At 50.3% G+C, this 26,306-nt stretch overlaps 1 protein-coding gene across 1 annotated transcript in view; it reads left to right on the forward strand.

Moving 5' to 3' along the window:
• Positions 1-1,605: 1,605 nt before the first annotated feature.
• The window catches only part of TEKT5 (tektin 5), a 54,047-nt gene continuing 29,346 nt past the window's right edge, over positions 1,606-26,306 (forward strand). The window contains exons 1-5 of the mRNA XM_075528218.1: positions 1,606-2,181; positions 14,613-14,696; positions 16,029-16,099; positions 19,585-19,728; positions 23,969-24,191. Coding sequence (XP_075384333.1) covers positions 1,606-2,181; positions 14,613-14,696; positions 16,029-16,099; positions 19,585-19,728; positions 23,969-24,191 — 1,098 coding nt within the window. The remainder of the gene's footprint in view (positions 2,182-14,612; positions 14,697-16,028; positions 16,100-19,584; positions 19,729-23,968; positions 24,192-26,306) is intronic.

The raw sequence follows: 26,306 nt of genomic DNA on the forward strand, positions 1-26,306 counted from the left end.
TTCCAAGAAATGACTGGAGAAGCAACAAAGCCCACATGGAAGAACACACCAACCTGTGTGATCGCGTGGTCCCAAAGGGATCAGTTATCAGGCATCAAAGAACAAAAAATCTTATCATTGGCTGCACACCTCCATGATACAATCGCCGAAGACAAATGGGTGCATAAGCAAATGTGGTGAAGAAAGCTGGTGGTGCCCGGCTATCGAAAGAGATAGTGTCTGGGGTCTTAAAGGCTTGAAGGTGAACAAGCAGCCATCTAGCTCAGAAGCAATAAAGCCCACATGGAAGAAGCACACCAGCCTGTGCGATCACGAGGTGCCAAAGGGACCAGGTATAAGGCATCATGCAAAAAAAAAAAGAAAAAAATATACACATACATACCATAGTGAATGAAGGGGGAAGTGCATTGTGGAGACCTGAGGCCCAAATGTCGACCACTGGAGATCCCCTCATAGAGGGATTTAGGAGAGGAGATGGATCAGTCAGGGTGCGATGTAGTACCGATGAAGAACACAACTTTCCCCCAGATCCTGGATACTTCCTCCCCACAACTACCATGATCCGAATTCTACCTTGCAAGACTGGATAGGGCAGAGGTTTTACACTGGTGCATATGGGAGCTGGAGGCACAGGGAATCCAGGGTGGACGATACCTTCAGGACCAAGGGTGTGAGGGGCAATGCTGGGAGAGTGGAGGGCGAGTGGGTTGGAAAGGGGGAACTGATTACAAGGATCCACATGTGACCTCCTCCCAGGGAGATGGACAGCAGAGAAGGGGGGGAAGGGAGACTCCGGATAGGGCAAGATATGACAAAATAACAATCTGTGGATTATCAAGGGCTCATGAGGGAGGGGGGAGCGGGGATGGAGGGGGAAAAAAAAGAGGACCTGATGCGGAGGGCTTAAGGGGAGAGCAAATGCTTTGAGAGTGATTAGGGCAAAGAATGTACGGATGTGCTTTATACAACTGATGTATGTATATGTGTGGATTGTGATAAGAGTTGTATGAGCCCCTAATAAAATGTAAAAAAAGAAAAGAAAAAGAAATAAAATGATTAGGGCAAAGAATGTACGGATGTGCTTTATACAATTGATGTATGTATATGTATGGATTGTAATAAGAGTTGTATGAGCCCCTAATAAAATGTTTTTAAAAAAATTTTTAAAAAATGACTGGAGCACTTGGGTGGTGTATTGGGGACATCAGAGCCAGAAGACAACACGCCTTGGCCAATGTTGCCTGCCTGATGGGCGGACTCTCTTGGGACAGACTACGTCTCAGGGTAGAGTTACTTCTGGGAGGACAGCTTGCACTATTTTGGAAAAGTAACTAAACGACCAACTCTTGCGCCCCTACCTCTGGATAGACCAAGAAAGGCCCGTTTGCTGAGTTAAATCCTCACTCATGTATTTCTCTTTCAGATTTTATGGCCCCACCTGGCTTGGGCCCCAGAAAGCAAGGGCCCCCGCTGAAGTCCCAGGCCCCAGGCTTTATGACAGCAGTGCTGAGTCATAGAGGTCCCTGGGAGAAGGCGCTTCCCCTGGGCTGGTGAAACCTGTGCCCCCCTGGGCAGTGTTGGGCTCCCAGGGGCGCATGGAGGACAATGGAGTTCCTTGGGACCTCTCAGAACGCCAGTTATTGCGGCGCCAAAAAAGCCTGTGGCTTGAGCGCGTTGCCACCCGCGGTGCAGACCCCGGTGATCCAGGAGACCTACCAGCCCTACTGCCTGCCTGGGTACCGCTACCTCAATGCGTGGAGACCCAGCCTCTTCTGCAAGGTGTCCACTGTGCAGAGCTGCCCGGAGGGGGGCAGCACCCGCCGCAGCCCCCTGCGGCCGCCCACCATCCTGCCGGCCCTCCACTCGGCGCTCTTCTGCCGCTACAGCCCCCAGGACTGGGACAAGTCCAACCAGCTGCAGCTGCGAGGGGCTGAGGCCTCCCGGCTGTGGGCCGGCCGGCTGGCGGGCGACTCCATGAGGCTGATGCAGGACAAGGAACAGCTGACCCGCCAGATGCAGGAGGGCACCTACCGCAACCTGAACCAGAGACTGTCGGACATAGGCTTCTGGAAGGCAGAGCTGGGCTACGAGCTGGAGAGGCTCCTGACCGAGAGCCATAGTCTGGAGACCGTCAAGAGACGGCTGGAGTGCGCGGCGGAGGAGCTGAACTGCCCCCTGCAAGTGAGTTTCCTGCCATGGGCCTGACCAGCGGTGATGGTTGGGGTGGTGGGTGGTGGGGGAGGGGGGACAGCTTCACCCTGGGGTTCCTCCGGGAGCCTCTCAAGGCCCCAGACATCTCGCAGGTGGTTTGCTCTGCTTGGCTGAGTTGTTTAAAACATTGTATTACTTAGTAGTTATGCATTGGGTGGCTCACCACAAGGTCAGCAGTTCGAAACCACCAGCCACTCCACAAGAGAAAGACGAGGCTTTGTGCTCTAGTCAGGTGCTCTGGTCTTGGAAACCCACAAGAGTTCACAGGGTCTCACAGGGCTGCTAGGAGTCCGAGTGGACCCGATGACCACTGGTTTGGTTTTGATACATAGGACAAACGGGTCACCTGTGCAATTGTTGAAACTGAGCTCCGTTCCCCACGCCCTGCAGCCTCACCACTCAACGAAATCAAACACATCACTCTCAAGTCGGTTCCAACACAGAGCGGCGCCCCTGCCGGGCAGTGCAGCACTGCTCCTGGGGGCCTGGGGCTCACAGCTTTACAAGACCAGAACCCAGAGCCTGAACTCACTGCCATCAAGTTGATGCCGATTCACAGCGACCCAGAACTTCTTCTGTGAGTTCCAGGGACCGGAACTACTTAGGGGAGTAGAAAGCCCTGTCTTTCTCTCTCAGAGACGCTGGTGGTTTTGAACTGCTGACCTTGCAGTTAGCAGCCCACGGTATAACCTCCTATGCCACCAGGGCTCCCTACCATCACCGCTATCCATTGTCAAAGAGAAACTCAGTGCCGCTCAGCAAGTCCTCATCTTCCTTCCTGCGCACGCGCGCACGCACTCACGTCATTGAGTCGATTCTGATTCATAGCAACCTTGTAGGACAAGGCAGAACTACCCCGGTGGGTTTCTGAGGTGGAAAATCTTTACGGGAACAGAAAGCCTCATCTTTCTCCTGAGGTGACTTCCAACTGCTGACCTTGCAGTTAGCAGCCCACTGTGTGGCCCATTCCACACCTTCCACTGTGCCACCGGGGCTCCTGCCTGGTGACCATTGATAAACGTTGGTCTCTCTGCATCTGCCACTTCTCGGTAGCACTTATTGGAGCCCGGTGGCGGAGCTGGTTGCCACAAGGAGAAGGACAAGACTTTCTGATCCTGTGAATCTGAGCAGCCTCAGAGCCCCGCAGGGAGCAGGTCTCCGCTGCCCCACAGGGCAGCTATGAGTTGAAAGGACTCAGCAGCAGTGGGAGGTTGGACAGCTAATATAAGGGGATCATACAATATTTGTCCTTTTGTGTCTGGCTTCTTTTCTGGGCACAGTACTTTCATCCACGACATGGCATGTTTAGGGCATCGTGTCTATTATGTTGAACATTATTCTGTTGTGTATATGTATGACATGTTGCTTATCCACCTACGTTTTGATGGACGTGTGAGCTGCTCTCATCTGCTCCCTGGCCGCTCTGAACTGGGCTGCAATGAATCTTGTGCACAGTGCCTGCTTGAGCGTCCGCCTTCCAGTCTGGTAGATGTATTCTTAGGAGGGATGGCTGGATGATATGGAAACTTTATGTTAAACATTTTGGGGGAACCACCAAACTGCTTTCCATAGTGGTGACACCATTTCACACCCCTCCCAACAAAGGACCAGAGTTCAAATTCTCTATATCCTCACCAACCCTTGCTAGTTTCTGTCTGGGTTGTGTGTTTTGTTTTGATGGCGGCCCTCCTAGTGGGTGTGGAGTGTGAGCTCACTGTGGTTTGAAGGGCGTTTCCCCAACGACTAATCACTCGTTCTTAGTGGCGTCTATTCAGAAAGGAGTCCTGGTGGGATGAGTGGTTACACGTGGGACTGCTCAACGGGCTGCTAACTGCAAAGTCAGCAGTTCAAATCCACCAGCCACTCTGCAAGAGAAAGATGAGGCCTTTGTTCCTGGGAAGATGACCACTTCTGACGTTCACAGCGGCAGTTCTACTCTGTCCTATAGTGTTGCTATAACCAGGATCAACTCTAAGGCAGCAGAGCGGATCTTTTCAAGTCCTGTGTCTGTTGCCAAATAAGACGGCTTGTGCTTTTGCTGTTGGGTTGTAGGATTCCTTCCTATATTCTGACCAAACCCAAACCAAACTCACTGCCATCGCCTCCATGCCAACCCACGGTGACCCTATAGGAAAGTTAGAAAAACCTCGTGAATCTCCCAGATGGTTAACTGCTTATGGGAGTAGAAAGCACTCTCTTTCTGCTTTGCAGCAGCCGGTGGTTTTGAATAGCTGACCTTTTGGATCCCAGCGCAACACATATTCTGACACGACACTCTTATTCAACATACGAGTCCTAAATTGTGTCCCATTCTGTAGGCTGTCTCTTGGCTTTTTTGATCAGGTCCTTGGATAGGAATATACGTTTTTCATGTTGACGAAGCCAGTTTTCTCTATTTGTCTTTTGTCGCACTTTGGATGCCAGCTCTAAGAACCCATTGTCAACAGCTGGGTCTCAGGACTTCCCTTGGCCAACATCTGCTGGGCTACCTTCAATGCATTCCTATACCAACAACGGCTCCAAGCCGTTCCTCTGTCCTGACAGAAGCTGTTACCTCTGTTGGGGATGATGGGTGAGGAGGGGCAGGTCATTGGGTGGACCCCATACTTGCCTAACGCCCAGGCCCAGCCTTACCAGCTATGAGCAATATGGCGGAAGCCTTGGTTAACAATGACGGGCAGTTCAACTTCTGCTTTGGGCTGTCTGAATTTGGACAGCTCTGGAAACACAGGTGAATCTTCACTATACAAATAACCGCTAGCTGGGAACGATTCAATGGTGTTCAACATGGTCACAGTGTTCTACAATCCTGTCAAGTTCCGGAACATCGTAGTCTCCCAGAACGGAGAAACCAGAGTATGGGCAGGACATCCTCTAAATCAGAGAGCCAAACTCACTGCCATCAAGTCTCTGATGACTCCTGGCTTCCCTATATGACAGGGTGGGGATGCTGCTGTGGATTTCCAAGACTAACTCTTCGTGGGAGTGGAAAGCCAATCTTCTAAGAAATCTGCTAGCCATTCCAAATTCTTCCCTGTTGTTTGCTGCCACCTGGTGGTGGTTGTCTGTTCCAGTCTCTGTATCAATGGGAACCATTCTGGGTCCTGTCTGGTTGGCACTTGCAGCCAACTAAGGGGCACTCTCTTCGTGAGCTAGACTGAACTGAGCTGCGAGGATGTGGATTAAGGGACCCATCTGCCACCTCCTGTAATCCTAATATTGGGTCTATTGCCTTCGCCGTCTCCAACCAGCTTTACCCTCCCTGTCTCACCCCCGTGATCTCTTCAGAAGTTAAAATTTCTCATCCATTCCTACCTGGTGATGGGGTAACGGCAGCTACAGGAGAATAATGTTGTTTGTAGGTGTCAGTGAGTCGGTTCCGACCCATAGCGACCCTATGCACAGCAGAAGGAACCGTGCCCGGTCCTGCACCAGCCTCGCAGTTGTCCCTACGCCTGAGCCACTGTTGCAGCCCCTGTGTCAGTCCATCTCCTCAAGGGTTTTCCTCTTTTGTCACTGCCCCTCTGCTTTACCAAGCAGGACGTCCTTCAGGGATTGGTCTCTCCTGAGAGTATGTCCGGAGTAATGTAAGACAAAGCCTTGCCATCCTTGCCTCTATGGAGCACTCCGGCTTTACTTCTTCCAAGACACACTGGTTTGTCACTTCAATCTTCTCCAGCACTATAATTCAAATGCATTAAATCTTCTTCAATCTCCCTTATTCAGTGTCCGACTTTCACATTCACAGGAGGCCATTGAAAACACCATGGCTTGGGTCAGGTGCACCCCAGTTCTCAAAGTAACATCCTTGCTCTTCCACCCTCTATAAAGAGGTCTTGTGCAGCAGATTTATCCAAGGCAGCATGTCTTTTGATCTCTTGACTGCTGGAAAAATAGTGGATATTTATGTATTATTGTCATTTGGAAAGTCTTGGGGGGCAGTCGATGGAGATTATGGGAAAATATCAAACATCACTCCTTGATCTACAGCAGTGGTTCTCAGCCTTCCTAATGCCTCGATCCCTTAATACAGTTCCTCATGTTGGGGTGACCCCCAAACATAACATTATTTTCTTTGCTACTTCATAACTGTAATTTTGCTACTGTTATGAATCATCATGTAAATATCTAATATGCAGGATGTATTTTCATTGTTACAAGTTGGACATAATTAAAGCTTAGTGATTAATCACAAAAACAACATGTAATTATATATTGTGAGACATTTATTTCTAGTGACAAATAAATGAAATTTTGTCTGGAAGCATGAGTAACAGTCTTCGTGCCGGGTACTCATATGTGGGTGTATCTCTGCATGTGGGCGGACCCGCCTGGAGATGGATAGATTATCAGTGTCTCGGATCCTAAGACCATCAGAAATATATTTTCCCAAGGTCTTAGGTGACCTCTGTGAAAGGGTCGTTTGCCCTCCAAAGGGGTTGTGACCCACAGGTTGAGACGCGCTGGTGTAGAGGCACCCAGAGACCTGGAAGCAGTTGGTTTCTGAGATGCTGCTCTCCCTGCCTTCTTTTCCTGAGCCCAGATTCCCCATCTGCATTGGTCATGGCAGCCCATAGTCCTTGTGAGGTAGTTAGTTTATTGGGCCAACCTGGCCGGTAAACACATGTGGGGTTAATTGAAGGGCGGAGGGATAAATGACTCCGTGAGCCTCGCCTTTCTAGTTCTCGGGTCTCTTGCTTTCTGATGGTTGGAACAGGGTACAGCTTCCTTAGCCATTTCCCTGCTTCAGCTTGCAAGGCTCACTTCCTGCAAGACATCCCTGAGGAGAAGCCACATGGACCTACCCAGATGCAGCCCTGGGTGCTGGAGCAGCCATGTGGAGACCCCTGCCAGTGCTGAGATGCTTACACACTCACTGTTTCGGCTTTCCTCCTGCAGTCGGCATCATTGTGTGTGTTTTGTGAGATGGAGGAGGACTTTGTGGTGTCGGTCATATGGGCTAATGTTGGACTTATGGGCTTGGGCAGCACTGGGTTGGGATGTTTTCTTGATGTGCACTTAAGCTTTATATAAAACTCTCTCTTATACATGAGTTTTCTGTGGATTTATTTCTCTAACACATTATGGTAGCTTGGGAGTGGGGTACTAGAGAAACAAATCATAAGATGGAGAGTAGATGTTTGTTTGACCTCTCTCTCCCTCATGGTAGTTCTTCTTCCTTGTCTCGCCAGAGGTCAGATAAAGCCACCCTTTACTCGGTTGTTCCTGGGAAAATTATGGGAAGTATGAAAAAAGAAAGTTTGTAAGCCCAGTTGCCTCAGCCATTAAAATTTGATCTTTAGATGGTTTAGACCATGACTGTAAAGAAAGTTTTGAAAAGATATGCCCCACCCAGTGCTTTGGAGTACTCAGGAACCAGTAGTCTTTGTCAGAAGCTGGAAAAAATCTGAAACCATGAAGAAAACTCCCCTCTAGGACTGAATGTTAAACGGAACCTGAGAGCAGGCTGAAATGCTTGCTAGGGGACCACCTGGCTCTACTAGTTGAGTGAAAGTGGGAGAAAGGCAGCAATAAAGAGACGGGATGAGTTTGGCCACTGACACCTGTGGACTCGGTTTACAGGACAAAGAGAAGACGAGAGTGGGTTGACTGGCCTAAGGTTCATGACCTAGCACAAGGGGGCTAGGCTTGCTGAGAGCCCATGGTCTAAAGGCAAGGTGGGCACCCTGTGGAGGCAGAGTGAGGCAGCCCACATTCAGAACACGACCAGATGGAGATTTTTGAGCCTGTGAACTGGTGCATATTTTTGCTGACTTCATGGATGGTCTGTTCGGATTTGACTTTGCTTATGGATGCAGACTTCACAAGGTTCCAACTGGAATGAGATTCTTCATGTCAGAAAATGATTGTCTCCTCAGAGCACTGGGTTGATGTAAGTGGGCAGTATAGAAATTGGATACCCAAAATTAGGGGAATAAAGGCATGAAGTGGTTGGCTTACAAACTTTCATAGGTGGGGGAACATATTCACAGGGTTATAGGATTAAGGTATAGGTGTTATTTAATTGCAATTGTGAAGCTAAAGAATTATGTACACGTGCCAAGTTGGCAAAGGGTGGATTGAGGTAGTTAGTTTATTGTGCCAACCAGACCGATAAACACATGCGGGGTTAATTGAAGGGCAGAGGGATAAATGGCTTGGTGACCCCTGCAAGTGCTGAGATGCTTACACATTCACTAACTTGGCTCTCCTCCTGAAGTCGCCATCAGTGGGTGTGTTTTGTGAGATGGAGGAGGACTTTGTGGATTGGTGTCAGAGCTATGGGCTAATGTTGGGCTGGTGGGCTTGGGCAGCACTGGGTTGGGATGTTTTCTTCATGTGCACTTACCCTTTATATAAAACTCTCTCTTATACATATGAGTTTCTGTGGATTTGTTTCTCTAAAGTACCCAGACTAACACACCTTTATTTCCTTTCTCTTTTTAACATAGTTCCTTATTGCTTCTTTTTTGAATAAATCATTTTATTGGGGGCTCTTACAGCTCTTATAACAATCCATATATCAATTGTCTCAAACACATTTGTACATGTGTTGCCATCTACATTTCCAAAACATTTTCTTTCTACTTGAGCTCTTGGTGTCAGCTCCTCTTTCCCCCCTCCCTCCCCCACCCTTCCACCCTCGTGAACCCTTGATTATTTAGAAATTATATTTATTTTCATATTTACACCATCCTCTGTCTTGCTTTACCCACGTGTTTGTCGTTTGTCACCCTGTGGGGAGGGAGGTTTTACATCGATCATTGCGATCAGTTTCCCCTTTCTCCCCCACCTTCCCCTTCCCCTCATGGTATCACTACTCTCCTATTATTGTTCCTGAGGAGTTTACCTGTCCTGGGTTCCGTGGCTCAAGAGCTCTTATCTGTACCCATGTACATGCTCTGGTCTAGGCAGATTCATAACGTACAACTGGGGTCATGAAAGTGGAGGGCAGGGGGAGCAATACAGAACTAGAGGAATGTTGTATGTTTCATCAATGCTATACTGCACCCTGGCAGGCTCCTCTCTTCCTTGTGACCCTTCAGTTAGGGGATGTCCAGTTGTCTACAGGTGGGCTTTTGGTCTCCACTCCGGCCCCCCTTGTTCCCATCAATATGATTGTTTGTTTTGGGTCTTCTGATGCCTGATACCTGATCCTGTTGACACTTAGTGATCATAGAGTCTGGTGTGTTTCTTCCATGTGGGTTTTATTGCTTCCCTGTTAGATGGCTGCTTGTTTAACTTCAAGCATTTAAGAGCCCAAATGCTGTATCTTCTAATAGCTGGGCACCATCTGCTCTCTTTACATTTGCCTATGCACCCATTTTGTCTTCAGCAATTGTGTTGGGAAGGTGAGCATCTCAGAATGCCAGGTTATTAGAACACAAAGTGTTTTTGAGTTGAGGGAGTACTTGAGTAGAGACCTGTGTTAGGTAGGGTTTGGGTGGAGTCTAGCCTGTGAGTCAGGTCATAGCAATGAGGCCTTGGTGTGGGTATGGCCTTCTCCTGAGGATCCTGGGAACTCCTGTCCTTTTCCCTGGAGGCAGGACACACACTCTGCCTGGGAGACATTCTAGTTGACAAGCCAGATGGAGCCAGAGCCCTGGATCTGGAGGAGCCACATGGAGACCCATGCCAGTGCTGAGATGCTTCTACTACCACTGGATCCATAAGACTTTCCACCCACTGGCCTGTGATCTTCCTGCATTTGGCATCATTGCATGTGTTGTGTGAGTCTGAAGTGGGATTCATAGACTGGGTTACATACCTGTGGGCTAATATTGGACTTAAGGACTTGATCTGGACTGGGCTGGGATTTTTCTTAATATACAATTACTCTTTGATATAAAGCTCTCCTATACACATAAGAGTGTCTATGAATTTATTTCTCTAGTCAACCCAGGTTAACACAAGGCCCATTGTCCATCTGCTCCCTTAATACTTAACATATAAATACATGTGCATAGATCTATATACCTATCATGATATATAAATATGTTTACATATGTACATGCCAATGTTTATACCTCTATAAATGTCTTTTGCCTCCTAGTTCTTTCCTCTATTTCCTTAGACTTTCCTCCTGTCCCACTATCATGTCTGACCTTCATGCACCTCTCAGTAATTTCTCTCGGCTAAGTTGCACTTGCTCCAACCCTGCCAGGCATTCTACGCACCCCTTGCCATCAATTTTAGATCACTTCTTGTTCCCTTGTCTCTGGGTTTGTTGGCTCCCCACTTCCTTTTCTCCATCTCCTCATCTCCCATGTCCCCCCAGAACTGTTGGTCCCATTGTTTTCGCCTTGGGATTGTTTATCCTGCCTATCTTATATAGATCAAAATGGTGGGGTGGGGTGGGGGGCGGGGGAGGCAGAAGAAAAGGTCTACAGCTAGTTCCAGGTCTGTCTGCTGACCCTTATGAATGTTTTCCAACCAAATCGGATGAGGTGTCCAGATCTGACCCTGAGCCCAAAATCTATTTTGGGGATTCCTCGGGGACTTCTTTGCTTTGCTGCACTTGTTGTTCTGATGTGCTCCCTTCGTGATTCCATGAAGGGACAATTCCCGCACAGTGACTCCAGTACTGTCCCTGGAAGTGCGATGGGTCAGTGAGGGGACATCGTGTCTTGTGGTGGGGCCAGTCCTTCCATCCTCTCTGTGCATTGGCTGCTCCAAGCAGGAGTGTCGTCCTTGGGGCTTGGTGGGCCAGGATGAGGTCAGTTCTCTCTCTCTCTCTCTTTCCCTCTTAGTTTGCTCTTGTGTGGTCTGGGCAGACTGGCCCTCTCCCCAGGCTGTGTCTGCAGTGCTGTCCTCTGTAGTCCATTCTTCTGGAGAGGGGGTCGACGAAGCTGGGATTGGAGCCAGACCTGCATGCTTCTTTGTTAGCCTGATGCTTCCTGCAGGCCTGATACTTCCTTCAAGGATCGGCACACTAGGCTGAGGTCTGGTCTCTCTCTCCTTTTCCTGTGGAGGCATAAACAATACCTTCCCCGTGGGTGGGTTAGTGCTCTGTACCCCCTACCCACGCTCTCTTTGTTCCCTTTTCCTCTCCTTTTTAGGTGGCTGTCATATGCATCCCTGGGTTGGGTCTGCCCCCATCAGAGCGCCTGGACCTTGCTCCAGGAATTTGTGCGTGTGGTGGCTTTCCCCTGTGCCCTTGTGCTTTTACGCATAGCTCAGTGGACTCATGCTGTACTTGTCCTTTTGTGCTTGGCTTACTTCGCTTAATATAATGTCCTCCAACTCTTCCCAGGTGGCGATGTGCTTCATGCGTTCATCACTGCTTTTTAGGGATGTGTGGTATTCCATTATAAGTATGTACCATACAGCACAGGAAAAACCATACTTCTACTCCCTGACTTGAGTTTTGGTCGCAGCAGGAAAACCTGTTGTGACTTTTGGACATTCTGAACTTCGGATCCTGGGCCCTGCCCTGCATTTGCCTCCCCGCTGCCTGAGCTTCAGTTTGGGGATTAAACAGCACCCACTGCCATGGGAAGGCATTTGCTTCGTTTGGAAATGAATACGGTACTCCTGGTAGAAAATTTTTGCCTACCTGTATAGAGCATATAAACTCAGAATATGAACTAAATATCGCTCAGCCTTCACGACATCACTCCAAATGGCCTTCCAAGAAGTGAAACCAAGATAACATACCACCACCATGAAAAGGACCTTATGTGGAAACCATGTGGGGTAAAGGTTTTCATTTAGTGAAACATGGGCTTATCATATGGACATAGGAACTAGACCATTCCCACCAAGTAGCATTCTCTTCAGCCTGCAGCTCTAGCTGTTGCTCTGGGGGAGTGCTCCCCTCTTTCTTAGGATATTGTTACTTGCTGGGTTAATTAACATCTGTGTGAAAGAACATAGATCAACAGCAATTTATACCTGTCTCGTGATGAGAGCAATAAAGAACTGCCTTGCAGGGTGATGAATGCTGAACACTTGCAACTCCATCTTGCAAGAAAAGGAAAGTCTTACAAGGCCCCGCAGAAATGCTGAGTCACAGCAAAGAAGTCAACAAGTGGACTAGGAGCCACCCCAGAAAGTCTGGGGGCCCCTGAGAAGACCAGACTGACGTCAAACGTCCAGCTGGACTGCCTGTATAAACCCGGGTAGAGAGACTGAGAATTCAGTTAGGACCCACGGAGACATCGACTCCTGCTCTCTCCAACTCTACCTGGGTGAGGACGCCCATGAAGAAGGCAATGCTTAACGGGCTATGACGCTGAATTAATTGTGTGTTACCCTTACAACTTAAGTACATTTCAAAATTGTTAGACTGTTTGATGTGTGCTTGCAGTGAATAAACCGAGCATTCGAAAATGTCAAAAAAAAAAAAAAAAGTATGTACCAGAGTTCTTTAATCCATTCGTCCATTGATGGAAATTTCGGTTGTTTCCAACTCTTTGAGATTGTGACTTGCACAACATTGATGAACATTGGAGTGCAGATGTCTGACCATGGTCTGTTTCTCACCTCTTCTGGGTAGGGAGATTGCTGGGTCATATGGTAGCTCGATTTCCATTTATTTTAGATCTCGCCAAATCTATTTCCATAATGGTTGCACATACCTACAGGTCCCCCAGCAGTGAATGAGAGTCCTGTCTCCCTACACCCCCTCCAACACTCGTTGCTTTCTGGTTTTTTGAATTGGGCTACCTTTGAGGGTGTTTGGTGGTCTCTCCTAGTTGCTTTAATTTGCATTTTCCTTATGGCTAATGATGGAGAACATTTTCTCAAATGTTTATTGGTCATTCAGCTTTCTGCCCTTGTACCTTCTGTTCAGGTCTTTTGCCCACCTAAATGGGCTATTTTTTGCCTTATTGGAAGCTAGCAGAATATTGTAGATTTTAGTAATAAGACCTTTGTTTGATGTGTCATTGCTAAAGATGTTTCCCTGCTCTGTGAGCTCTTACTGTCTTGGCAAAGTCTTTTGATATACACAGGTGTTTTGTCCTCAGTATACCCCAATTGTCAATTTTTGCTTCCTCTGTGTTTATGTCCTTCGCTATTTCTGGTAGCCTGTGTATTCCCTAAGCCAAAGTTCTTAGATTTGTCCCGATTCTCTTGTTGATGGCCCTAATAGTTTGGGGTTTTACCTCAAGGTCTGTGAGTCTATTAAACCTTGAGTTTATTTTTGTGCATGGAGTGAGGCAAGGGTGTTGCTTCATTTTTTTCTGCAGGTAGATATCCATTTTTCCAGCACCACTTGTTGAAGAGGGCATCCACATCCCATTTGATATTTTGGGGGCCCTATCAAAGACCAGTTGTCTATATGCTAATGATTTAATTTCTGGTGTTTCAGTTCTTTTCTATACCAGTATCACACTGTTTTGACCACTGTGGGTTAAGTCAGGTAAAGCAAGCCCTCCCACGGTGTCCTTCTTCTTGAGGAATTCTCTGCTAATTCTGGGCTTCTTCCCTCTCCATATGAAGTTAGTAGTCAGTTTTCTAATTCTTTGAAGAAAGAGATGCTGGTGTTTGTTTCAGGATAGCATTAAGCTTATATAGTGCTTTGGACAGGACTGACATCTTTACTATATTAAGTCTTCTGATCCATGAGCTTGGGATAGTCTTCCATTTATGGAGGTCACTCTTGGTTTCTTGTAATAGTGTTCTGTAGTTTTCCTCATACAAATCTTTTATGGTTTTAGTCAGGTATATCCCTAGCTATTTCAGTTTGTGCTTGGCTATTGTGAAGGGTGCTATCTTTTTGGTCCCTTCTTCCATGGTCTTGTCTGATGCTTAAAGCAGTCCTATAGAGTCCTCTTTGTTGATGCTGTGTCCTTTCACTCTGCCATGTTTCTCTATTGTTTCCAGTACTCCCCTTGTGGAGCTTTTGAGATTTTCCATATATAAAATCATATTGTCTGTAAATAACGAAAGTTTCACCTCTTTTTTCCCCATATGATTACCTTTGATGTCTTTCCTTCACCTTATGTTATTAGCTAGGACCTCCAGTATGATGTTAAATAAAAGTGGGGACAAGGAACATCCTTGCCTGGTCCTCCTTTTCAGTGAGATTGTTTCCATGTTTTCTCCATTGACTACCATGTTGGCTATTGGTTTTTCATATATTTCTTGTATTTGATTGTGGAATTTTCCTTCCATTCCTATCTTATTGAGTGCTTTAAACAGGAATAAGTGTTGGATGTTGTCCAATGTTTTTTCTGCATTTATCAATATTATCGTGTGGTTCTTATCATTTTTCATGTCCATGTCATAGCCTTTTCTTGACCCCTGCAAGAAGCAGAAGCCCACTCAAAACACAGTGAAGGGGCCAGCAGATGCCCCTCGGGTTCTTAGGGAAATGAGCGCAGTGCGCAAAAGTGATGAGATGTGGCCTCCACTCAGGGTCTACCTGAACACCCTCTGTCCCGCTGTTCCTACAGGTGGCTCTGGAGTGTCTGTACCTCCGAGAAAAAAGGATTGGGATTGATTTGGTCCATGACAGCGTGGAGAAGAACCTCATCCGGGTAAGCTGTCTCACTGGTTGGCCTACTCCCTCGGGAAGAGGCCGGGCAGCTTTCTGAGCAGAAGCCACTGTGTCAACCATGAGAGCCAGAGCTTGGTGAGCAAGACCAGAGGGGCAGAGAGACACTGGAGCATTTGATTCTTAGCATTTCCATCTGCAAAATGGGCACTGCCATAGGAGTGCTTTGTGTCAGTCACAGCAGTGGATGCTTGTTGAGTTGTGTGCATTATGTATTGAGTTGATTCACATGGGTTGCTCGATTTAAGAATAAAATCTGTAAGTGAGCCCATGGAACTTGGTAGATGTTCAGTTTCTTAAGAGTCTGGAAGTCAATGAAAGCAAAAGACAGACCCACAGCCATCTAAGGTACAACGAACTCCTGGTCTCCATTCATTCACTGGAGCAGCAGAGAAAGGAGGAAGGAGCTAGTCTAAAGGACAGCTAGTCAACACCATAGGTTCCCACACCTACTCATCCTACTCCCCCCTTTGCAGAAAACAACTACTTAGCATGCCCCTGACAATGGAAAACTTTGGTTTTTTAGCCATAAATCCAGGATATCTGCTTTGTAGCACTGCCCCTCCCCCGACTCCTCCAATCATTCCAGTTCCTCCCAGAGGGCGGTATTGCCTACTTTGGGAAATAGTGGTCTACAAGACCCACCGCCTCATTTACTCTGAGATCAGAAGGACTCGATGGTGCCCAACGCCCAGTGCCACTGTTCTAATCAGGGCACCCCAAGTGAATATAGGAAAATGTGGAACAGACCCTCAACTTACTAAAAACAAAAATCATCCCTACAGGGCTGATTGAGATAGAAAGATTCCCCAAGATGGCTCACCCTGAACTGCAACTAGCCCCCGAGGTCATCTGGTAGCGAAATAACGCTCAGAAAAGAATGAATATCTTCCCTAACTACTGTGCTCCTTTTAAAGCGTCTCCTCTCTGGGATCAAGTGGCCAAGAATTAATGCAAAGATGGGCAGGGAAACTAGAAGAATGGAAACAGAACAACCAGATGGAAATAAAGGGGATGTTCACACCTTGGGGACAGTGTACGTAGCACTGCAGCTTGTGTAGCCATGTTCGAAGGGGAGCCCAGATTGCAGTGTAAACCTCCATGCCCCAAACATAATCCGATGTTATATTTTAAAACAACAACAATTAAAAATAAAAGAATCAGGGCAAGGAATGTGGCATAACCCCCAGCACAGTCCGGAGTCGGCGGCTCCAGGGCCACGTGGGCTGAGACGGGTGTGGTCCTGGCCTGGGAATCGGACAGACGCAGAGAGTTTCTAAGATGCCCAACTTCTTTCCAACATGTATCATTGCAGGAGGTAGATCTGCTCAAGTGTTGCCAGGAGCAGATGAGAAAGCTGGCTCAGAGAATTGACCTCCAGCTGCGGTAAGCGTTCCCTTCCTCCCGACCCTTGGGCTTTCTTGAGGGGCTCCCAGGTTTGGGGCGAGTCAGACAGTCTCCTTTGTCTCTAGATCAATGTCCCAAGCAACCAGGACAAGAAGAGAGCTCAGGTTTGTCACAGCTGCCTGTTGTGATTAGGTGTGGCGGAGACGTCTCTGGCTCACTTGGTAGTCTCACGAATCACAGAGCAGCACGTTGCCCAGCCCTGACTGAGGCAGCTTCATGATCACACTGCAGTGCAGGGTGCCTTCAGAGGACCCTCCAGCCTAGGGGGCTCACCCTCTAGATTCTATCAGCACACGCTCTGCACGGACTGATTTTCAGAATTGGGTTGCCAGTTCTTTCTTCTGAGCCTTTCTCACTTGAAAAGTTCCACTGCAGCCTGTTCACCATCGCTATTTCTGAAACACGGTGTCGTAGCTTCCAGCGTCGCAGCAGCATGAGCCGTGGCAGTACGTCCGAAGGAGAGTGGTGGCCCCAACTGGGCTGGTGTCAAGCTGCCAGTGTGATGTTGCTCAGGTGCGCACCAGGGCTTGAGCCAGGGCATCCCCGGCCCGCCTGGTTGCCTTGAGGGCCCCAGCAAAAGGAAATGGGCTGCACTGAGCTTAGAGCTGGGGACTCAAACCTTGAGAAGTGCCGAAGATGGTGGCAACAAGGTGAGGGGCCAGGCCTCTCCAGAGGGGAGCTGGCAGATGCCTGGAGCCAGCAGTCTTCAAAAGGCATGAACTTTTGTTCTTGGGCGATTATGTAACTGGTATCTTGACAGGCTGGGAGGCCCCTCTCATGATTAAAGGAAGGCTTGTGATTCACAGGCCTTAACTAAGGCCTTAACTAAGCCTTGTCACCCCCAGCTGACCTCCTCTTGGCCCCAAGCTGGACACTCACCCTTAACCCTTTCAGGGCACGCTACTCTACAGGATTCTCCCCTTCATGTTTTCTTAGCAGCTGAGACACCGACACAGACAGACGCAGGCCGTCTGGGTGGGACACTAAGGGTGAGGCAGCTTGCAGGCAGTGCTGGGAGCACCTTGGTTTGCCTCGCTGTGCCCCCAGTAGGCGGAGAAGCATGGGCTGACTTGGCCACTTCCCTAATATGTAGTGACCAATTTCACACAGGTGTCCACAGGGAAAAGGGTGTCCTACAGATTACTCAGTAAGCACAAGTCCGCCCATGCGTACTATGCTTGCTGGGAGCTCCGTCTCAGGCAGGGGCTGTAACTTGGATTCTGTCAGAAGGAGCTGTGGGGTTGGGAGAGAGGCAGACACCAGCCAGACCTGGAAGCAGACTCTGGGGAGTGGTGGAGAGGTGCCCAGTCGCTCACTACAGAGCAGTAAGTAAGCACAGGTCAGTGCGTGCCTACCTTGCTTATTGGGTAACTCAACACTGAGTCCAGAAACAGCAGGCCTCGCCCCCAGCCCAGGAGTCTCCCCACTTGTCTGAGGAATGATGAATGGGTGGCGGGGATGGGGAAGGGAGGTATACCCAGCATCCAGTCAGCATCGAGGGCAGCCATGAAACGGTGTGACATGCACCTGCGGATCAAGGTGGCTCTGGCCGACAGGCGTGGTAGGACAGGGCTGGGCCTCATCTATCTGTCCTCACTCCAGCAATCCCACATGCTCACCTCCCCTTCATCCCCACTGCTCATCTCCTGTTACTGGTCCTCGTCGGGGCTTGTGAGTTTCCGCAATGCTGGAAGCAATGCCCACCAGTAAGTAGCCTGCACTTATGAGGGGGCTTTAAGAAGGCCCTGGAAAAGTCTGTTGTCTTGCCATTCCATTTCCCCAAAAATTGCTTTCTTTCTGCCGTCCCCTCTTCTTGTGCCCCACAAACTTTGTGAAGCCACTCGGCAGGGTCTCCCAGAGTGGACAGAGTCCAGCTTCTGCAGAGCTTCTAGACAGGGACTAGGAAGAAAGGCCTGGAGCTCTCTGCCCAGAGAACAGTCCCCAGAAACCCTGTGGCTCACAACAAACATATTTTCTCATGTACAAGTAGAAGGTGAGCCTCAGGAGGGAGGTACAACCTGGCAGCTGGACAGTGCCAACCATCCTGAAGATGGGCTAGCATCATTTTATTCCGCCCGCCCTACATGTGGTTCCCGTGGGTCAAAGCTGATAGGACAGCAACTAGCAACCAGAGCGATGCCTGTGTCAGATTTTCTCTTTAAATTTTTCCCCACACATCTTAAACATTTTTTATTTAAAAAGGAAGGTCCTAATAAAGGGACCTCCGGGCAGGCAAGAATATTTGGTTTATTCTACTTTTCTTGCATTTCTGCTCCTGATCACTGATTCATGGCAAGACATGGTAGTCTTGGAAGACGATTGGAGTTTGGGAAGTTGAGTTTGCAGCGTTATTCACAGGTGGGGCTGAGGAGCACTGGCACAGCGGACTGAGCATCAGGTTCAAACCCACCTGCTGCTCCCAGGGGGGAAATGAGGCTGGCTGCTCCCATGCAGATTTATGGTCTCAGAAACCTGACGGAGTGAGCGAGTATGATTAAACAGAATGATAAACATGGCTACGGTGGTCTGGGACAGAGTCCCGGTAGTGCAGTAGTTATGTGCTGAGCTGCCAAGGGCAAGGTCGGCCCTTAGAACCTACCAGCTGCTTGGCGGGAGACATGAGCCTTGCAGCGTCTGGGAAGAGAGACAGTTTTGGAACCACAGGCCAGCTCTTCTCTGCCGACAGGACTGATGGATCGGCATGTGCCCCACAGCAGGGAGTTTGTTTGCTTGGTTCTGCGTGGTCGGGGTTGGTCAGGGGTCCCCACGGAGAAGTGGCCCCATGGAGAGGTGGCACTGCAAGTGACAAGATCACTGCTGTCATTTTATGGCCGCAGGCTCGCGGTTTGAACCCACCGTGGGAGAAAAGCTGTGTGCTCAAGCGTTACCCACCTGGGGTCCCGCGGGAACGTTGACTGAGCCCTCTTCTGAGGGACAGTGGCTAGGTGGCACAAGAGGTTGGTGGTTCGAAGCCCTCCTGGGGTGCCCCGGAAGAAGGCCTGCTTCCCGAAGGTCTCGGCCGAGCAGTTCTGCTCTGCATACACAGAGTCACCATGAGTCAGAATCGACATGTTGATCACACATGCTGGGCTGCTAACTGCAAGATCAGCAGTTCAAAACCACCAGACAGCCCGTGGGAGAAAGATGAGGCTTTCGACTCCCGCAGAGAGTCACAGCCTCAGAAAACCCACAGGAGCGGTTCCCATTTGTCCTTGAGGGTCCCTCTGAGTGGGCACCAACTTGATGACAGTGGGCGCGTTTGGGACAGGGAGACAAGTGGAGAAGCCCTGGCCTGGGGACAGGGGGATACAGGGGAACCATCGAGGAGTAAGGAGGACATTTTCTTGGGGGTCCAGCGTCTCGGCTGTCCACTCTGACTCTCACCGCCTTACCCTGTGACCTTGAGTGAGGGACTCTGGGTGAGTGCAGCCTGGGAGACAAACCCTCCCCACCCGCCCCTGCAGGGACAACCGGGATGCTCAGCACGCGCTGGAGCGGGACCTGGAGGACAAAAACTCGGCCCAGTTTATTGACGAGAAGTGCATCAATCTGCGCAACACGTCAGACTGCATCAGCTTCTTCCACGGCGTGGAGAAAGTCGACGGCACGTGAGTACAGGCCCTGCCCCATCCGTGCTGGGACCCTAGGGACAGGCTTTGAGCCTCCTCCTGACAAAGCATAATAGGGGGTGCTGGGCACCAGTGAAGAGGGAGGTAGGATGGCTGCCCAAGGAGCCTTGGCTACAGGCAACAGAATCCAGTGCTGGCTAACTTCAGACCAAATAGAAATGACTGGAAGGCTGTGGAAGAGCCACAGAGTCGAGGGGAAGGAGGGACAGCCCAGACTCGGGCAACTGGAGACATCCAGGGAGCAGGAGCTAATCAGGCTGGTTGTCAGAGGCGTGCCATGTCCCCACTCATGCTCCGAGGACCCACTGTGTGGCTTACAACAGCAGGACGTCTGTCCCATGGGGCTGAAGGCCCAGAGTGTGAGTTCAGGGCCATGCTCTCCAGGGCAGAGTTCCCCCATGCCTCCTCTGGCTTCTGTTGGTCCCCAGCTTTCCTTGGCTTGTGGCTGCCTCCCTCCAGCCTGCCTCTGTCCTCCCATGGTCTTCCCTCCCAGATTCTGTGGGTCTCTGTGCCTCTTCTCTTTTATAAGGACGACAGTCACAATGGATGGAGGAGCCCTTGGTAGAGCAGCGGCTTCCACATTAGGCTGCTAGCCACAAGGTCAGCAGTTCAACTCCACCAGCCGCTCTGTGGGAGCTGACGGGTTTACTGCCCCGTAAAGGTGGACAGCCTTGGGAACCCACAGGGTCATTCTACCCTGCGCTATAGGGCTGCTGTCAGCTGGAAGTGACTTGAGGGCAGTGACTTTGTGTTGTTTGTTATATTGGGTTAGGTCCTACCCTAGTCCCCATATGGTCCCATGTCAACTTGACTAATTCCATGTGTCAAAAGGCCCCTCTCTCCAAATAAGGTTACGGTTACAGCTACTGGTGGGTGGCGGGGGTTGGGGGTGTGTATTTAGGATTTCAATATCCAGTCCAACCCATGACACCCCACTTTGTTTAAGATCCAAATCCCAGAATGAGACCGAGCATGCGAGTTCTAGGATACACCCTGCACCTTGACTGGCAATCCCACCGAATTCTAAAAGCAAAATGGCTGGAGCCAGACACAGGGTCCGATGCACGCTCACCGTCTGCAGGGAAAGCCAACTGGTACCCACGGGAGCTGGCCATGGCGTAAACGTGTAGACCTGGAGTCAGGCTCCAAATCACAAGCTTGGTGCTTACACTTTGAGGAAGCTACTTCCTCTTAAGGGACCCGAGTGGTGCAGTAGTTAAGCATTGGGCTGTTAACTGCAAGATCAGCGGTTCAAAACCACCCGCTGCTTCACAAGAAGATGGGGCATTCTACTCCCGCAATGGATTACAGTCTCAGAAATGCACAGGGGCAGTTCTACCCTGTCCTACAGGGACGCCGTGAGGAGGAATTGACTTGATGGCAGCAAGCCTGATTTTTTTTTTTTGCTTTGATTTCCCCCGGGGGCCCTGTGTCCTCGTCTTTGCCATTTGGATACAGACAGCCCCCGGCACTCCGGGCTTCTGTGAGGAGTACAGAGTCCCTGGCGTGGGGAGCGAGTATATCAGATACTGAGTCCATGTGCGCTGCCTGAGCGTGTGCCCACATTCTCTCCTGATGGTGTTTGGGAGCGAGGTGCCCACCTGTGCTTGGCCCTGTGGTGGCTGTGTCACAGCCTGATTTGGCACCGAGCTTAGGCATGCCTCATCGTCGGTCTGGGTCACCAGGGCTGGGTACCGGTGAGGTGGAGTCTTGTCTTGGTCAGTTGCTCCTTTGAATCGTAATCATGCCGTGTTGTGCTCGGCACACGGTTGTTATTGGTGGGTGCCATCCAGTCAATCCCAGCCCAGCGCGACCCTGTGCCCAGCAGAACAAAGCGCTGCCCGCTCCTGCACCACCCCCACCATTGGTCCTCTGCTTGAGCCCACTGTCGTAGCCCCTGCATCCATCCACCTCCTTGAGGGCCTTCCTCTTTGTCACCAACCCTCTACTTTATCAAGCATGATGTCCTTCTCCAGGCGCTAGTGTGAGTTTTCGCCATCCTTGCTTCTCAGGAGCATTCTGGCTGTACCTCTTCCTAGACGGCTTGCTTTGGCTTTTGACCGTCCGTGGGACTTTTCACCAGCACAGTTCACATGCATCGACTCTCTTGTCTTCTTTATTCAACCTCCTATGGCGCATAGTAGGTATGCAATAGCTCAATACACTAGTTCACCGAGAAAAGAAGGTCAGGAAGGAGTCCCTTGGCCATCTCCTTGGCCCAGGTCTGGGGTCACTTTGTGGATCTCAGTGTTGAGATGGTCCTTGAGGGTCCCGGCGATGATGGTGCCAGGGACCCTTCTCCCCTTTGGCCTGATGACCACCCCCATGGCGTTGTCAAGGCAGGGAGGACTGTAAGGTTTGGGCCTCCCTGCCCATTGGTCCTGGAATCCTTTCCTAAACAGATGCCTCCCTGGAAGGCTGGCAGCCAGGCCAGCTGGCAGTCTCCAATTTCCATAGGAAGAGTTGGTACTTAAAGGTCCCCATCTGGTGACTGCCCGAGAGAGCTGCTGTTTGTGGTGACTAATGGCCCCCAGATGTGCTAGCTCAGGGCTTTGTACTCAAAGTTTTCTTAAGGCCAGGCCACCTCTGGGCAGGTTGGAAACGGCCTGATAGCAATGTTTCTGCCCCCCCCCCCCAATTACATGGACCACCAGAAGAACCAACAAATCTCTACTGAAAGATGTACAGCCAGAGTGCTCATTAAAAGAGAGTAAAGTAAAAACCTTACCTTCTTCAGGGACTGGTCCCTCCTGATAACATGCGCAGAGAATACAAGGTGAAGGTCAGTGAAAAAGAACAACAGCCCACGTGCCGCTCTGTGGGAGAAAGAGGACACTTTCTACTCCCATAGAGAGTTACACCCTTGTAGCTCACGGGGGCAGTTCTAGTCTGTCCTTGAGGGCACTGAGTTTGGTTTTTGGTTCATTGAGTTTAGGAGTTCCCAGGACCACCTTCAGGTTCAATAATTTGCTAGAAGGACCCAGAGAAGTTGTCAAAGCCATATCCTCCTGGTTCCCGCATCTTACAGTGAAAGGATGCTGATTAGAATCTAAGGGAGAGATGCACCGGGCAGGGTAAAAGACCGCAGGCTGGGTTTTCAGGGGTGCCCCCCCCCCCAGGGAAGTCTGACAACACTGGCAGTGCTAACTCCCAGCAATGATGTGTGACGACCCCCTTGAGGGATGTCACGGCTCAGCTGTCCACTCCAGGGCAGAGGGGACTCAGTGACCTTGGCATGGTCCCATCTGCAGCAGTGGACACCCTCAGAGGAAACCAGAAGGCCTCTAGCTGCTGCCCTTGCCAGCATCCTGGGGTGAAGGGCCGCGCCGCCGTGCAGCCTTCGGCTGCCCACACCCTTCTCTGGCCCCGTGTGGATGGATGGAAGCCCTGGCCCACACACCGCGGCCTCTCTCATCTCCAGAAGCCAGAGGCTTGTGTGCTGTTTGGTTTTGAACAACGGCAAAAGCCAAACAAAACCACTGGATAGGCAGTGCAACCAGTGAGAACCGGAGCCCCACAGGCTGCCTTGTTATCCTGGTCCCCCACATTTTTTGCCTTAGACTCGAAGGTGGCTGACTGCTCCTCTGTTTCTAAATTCCTTGCATCACTTAGCCTGCTATGTCAGTCTCTTGTGTATTGTCCGTCTCCTTGCTGTAAATGGATGGCAAGGGGGCCCAAGTGCCCATCTCCTATCTCCTGTGGTGCCCTCTCATTGGCTGATCCCACAACCAGTCTCTGCGGAGCAACATTCCAGCCACATGGCACAGCCCCACGCTCACCACTGAGAGGAAGGACGCTCGCTGCAGCCCGCCGTGATGCCTGGCTCTTCACCCGGCTCCGGGTTTGGGTGGGGTTGTGGAGGGTGTTATGGGAAAGTGTGCTTCTCTCACCAACCCCCCAAAGTGCCCCAGGGAAGTCAGCTGCTCTGTCTCAGCTGCAGGGTTGGGAGAGGACAAGGGTCCTCAAGCTAGGTGGTGGTGCACCCTCCCCAGGGGACAGTGGCCAAGGTCTGAAGACATTTCTGGCCATCACAATCGGGGGGGAGAGTGTCATTGGCATCCAGGGGCTGCTAAGCATCTGACAGGTCATGTCCCCTGCTAAAAGGACAACTCAGCCTCCCATGGCAATACTGCTGAGGTTGACAAACCATGGTCAGGAGGTGGACACGGCTCTGCGTCCTCCTTCCCCTGTAGTACATCTGTCCTTGTGCCTCTTGCAGGGTCTCTGTGCCTGAGACCTGGGCCAAGTTCAGCAATGACAACATCAGACACTCCCAGAACATGCGGGCCAACTCCATCCGGCTGCGCGAGGAGGCAGAGCACCTCCTGGAGACCTTGTCGGATCAGATGTGGAAGCAGTTTACGAACACTAACCTGGCCTTCAATGCCCGCATCTCCGAGGTGATGGACATCAAGAATAAGCTGCAGACACAGCTGGCCAAGGTAAGGGAGAGGACCTGGGGCCCCGGAAAGACCCTTGTCCACACTTCTAGATCCCCTGCCTTCCTTAGCACTGGGGCCACCTCGCCCACCCATGTTTGGTACTGACATGGTGCCATGTAGTCCGTGGTCTGAATGTGACTGCCAATCACCAGGGCTATGAGCTCTTTGGGAGGACTTCAGCATCTTGGCTGGATTCTCATTGCTCGCTGGATGGAGGAGCTTGGAGCCCGGCCTGATGGCCACCACACCATCCTATGGCTCCCAGGCCCCTCTTCTTCCATCTGTGGAAGACCCCGTGGCTGAAGGTGGAGAGGGGGGAGCTGTGATTACCCAGGACACCGTAGTCCTTGTCAGTGACATCAGCATCTTTAGAAACGGGCTCTTTTGGCTTTCAAAGACTTCAGCAACATAGGATCCCCCTGTTGGGTGTTGGGTGGTTTTTAAGGTCACGCGTAGGAGGGACTGAGTAGTTCTGAGCAAGCTCTCAGGTGCACATGGGAGAAAGTGCAGACTTTGATAAGCATCTGGGTGGGCAGCTGTCCTCTCCCTCTCTGCCTCCCTCCTGTCTTCTCCCTCTCTCTCCCCCGCCAAGACAGAGCATATGGGAGGGACAGAATCCCTCCAGCAGGCACCCCAGGCAGCTAACATGAAGTAGATTGCCTTTTGTGGTAGTTTGCTTCCCAGCTCCCAGACCGAACCTTCCTGTTCATGAGAGAGCCAGTCAGCTCCCCCATTCGCAGCGAATCACACCTAGTGTGATGACTGGGGCTGCTTCTCACACCCCACCATCTCACCCCACCAGTTGCTTGGACCCCTTTGCCATCCCCCCTCCGCCCCTCACACTCCCTGTTTCCAGGAAACCACCATGTTTTCTCACACTATAGATTAAGATGGGGCAGTCTGATTCCATCCAGATCTCCAGCCTCGGAAGCCCACAGGCGGTTCTGCCCTGCCCTGTGTGATCGGCAGCAGCTCCTGAGTCTGCTCTGGCTCATAGTGACCGTAGGTTCCACCGGGAGAACGTGCCGAGGGCAGCGCCATTGTATCGCTGCTGCTGTGTCTGAGCCCATGACTGCGGCTGTTGTGCCCATCCAGCTCGTCAAGGGTCTTCCTCTCCTTCGCTGCCCCTCTGCTTTGCCAAGCGTGAGAACCCTGCCCTACAGGGTCACTGTGCGTCAGAATAGACTGGACGGCATCAAGCTTGAGTCATAGCTTAATTTGCATCTTCTAGAATTTTATATGAGTGGAGACACAACATGTTTTTTTTGTTTGTTTGCTTTTTTCACTCCATGCAACCATTTTGAGTTTCATCCAGGTTGAGAGTGGACTAATAGTCTATTTCTTTTTTGGGTGCTGACTGGTGTATTCCATACATATCATGCTGTATGGTTATGCCCCACTGTTTGTAGTGTGTGGATAAACCACGATTTAGGTGCATTAATGGGTGATATGTTGGGCTGCCAAATGCAAGGTCAGCAGTTTGAAACCACCAGCTGCTCCTTGGGAGAAAGATGAGACTGTCTGCTCCCATAAAGACTTACAATCTCAGAAACTCACAGGGAGAAGTCCTGCCCTGTCTGAGAGGGTTGCTATGAGTCGGAACTGATGCAATGGCAGTGAGGTAGCAACAAGGGTTAAGTTTCGGCTCCTAAATGAGTCTGGGACTCAGCTTTCCTAGAGGTGCCTCATCAGAAAGGCCTGGAGATCTACTTCTGAAAGGTCAGCTAGCAAGTGCGTTCCTACTCAAAGCAGGTTCCAAGCTTGCCGAGCTTCATGGGAGTCGACAGGCTCACCTGTCTCCCGAGGAGCGGCTGGTGGGTCTGACCAGCTCAGCGTATTGAAACCCTGGGGGAAGGACAGTCTGCTCGGACATGCGTGGGGTGGAGAAGGTCAGACTGGCATGTTGTACTGTGATGTACGTATCTGTTCACCTATGCCTCGCTGCTTGCATGGGCTTCCAGTTTGGGGCTGTTACAAACAAAAATGGTTGTGAACATTTGTGGGCGCATTTTTATATAAACTCTCAGTTTAAAAAAATGGGTTAAAAAAGAAAACACAGAGCTATCACATGAAAGTGCCGATTGCCAGTCTTTCTCAGTAATATCCAAGTCAGAT

The sequence above is a fragment of the Tenrec ecaudatus genome, chromosome 12, assembly GCF_050624435.1.
Source record: "Tenrec ecaudatus isolate mTenEca1 chromosome 12, mTenEca1.hap1, whole genome shotgun sequence".
Classification (NCBI taxonomy): Eukaryota; Metazoa; Chordata; class Mammalia; order Afrosoricida; family Tenrecidae; genus Tenrec; species Tenrec ecaudatus.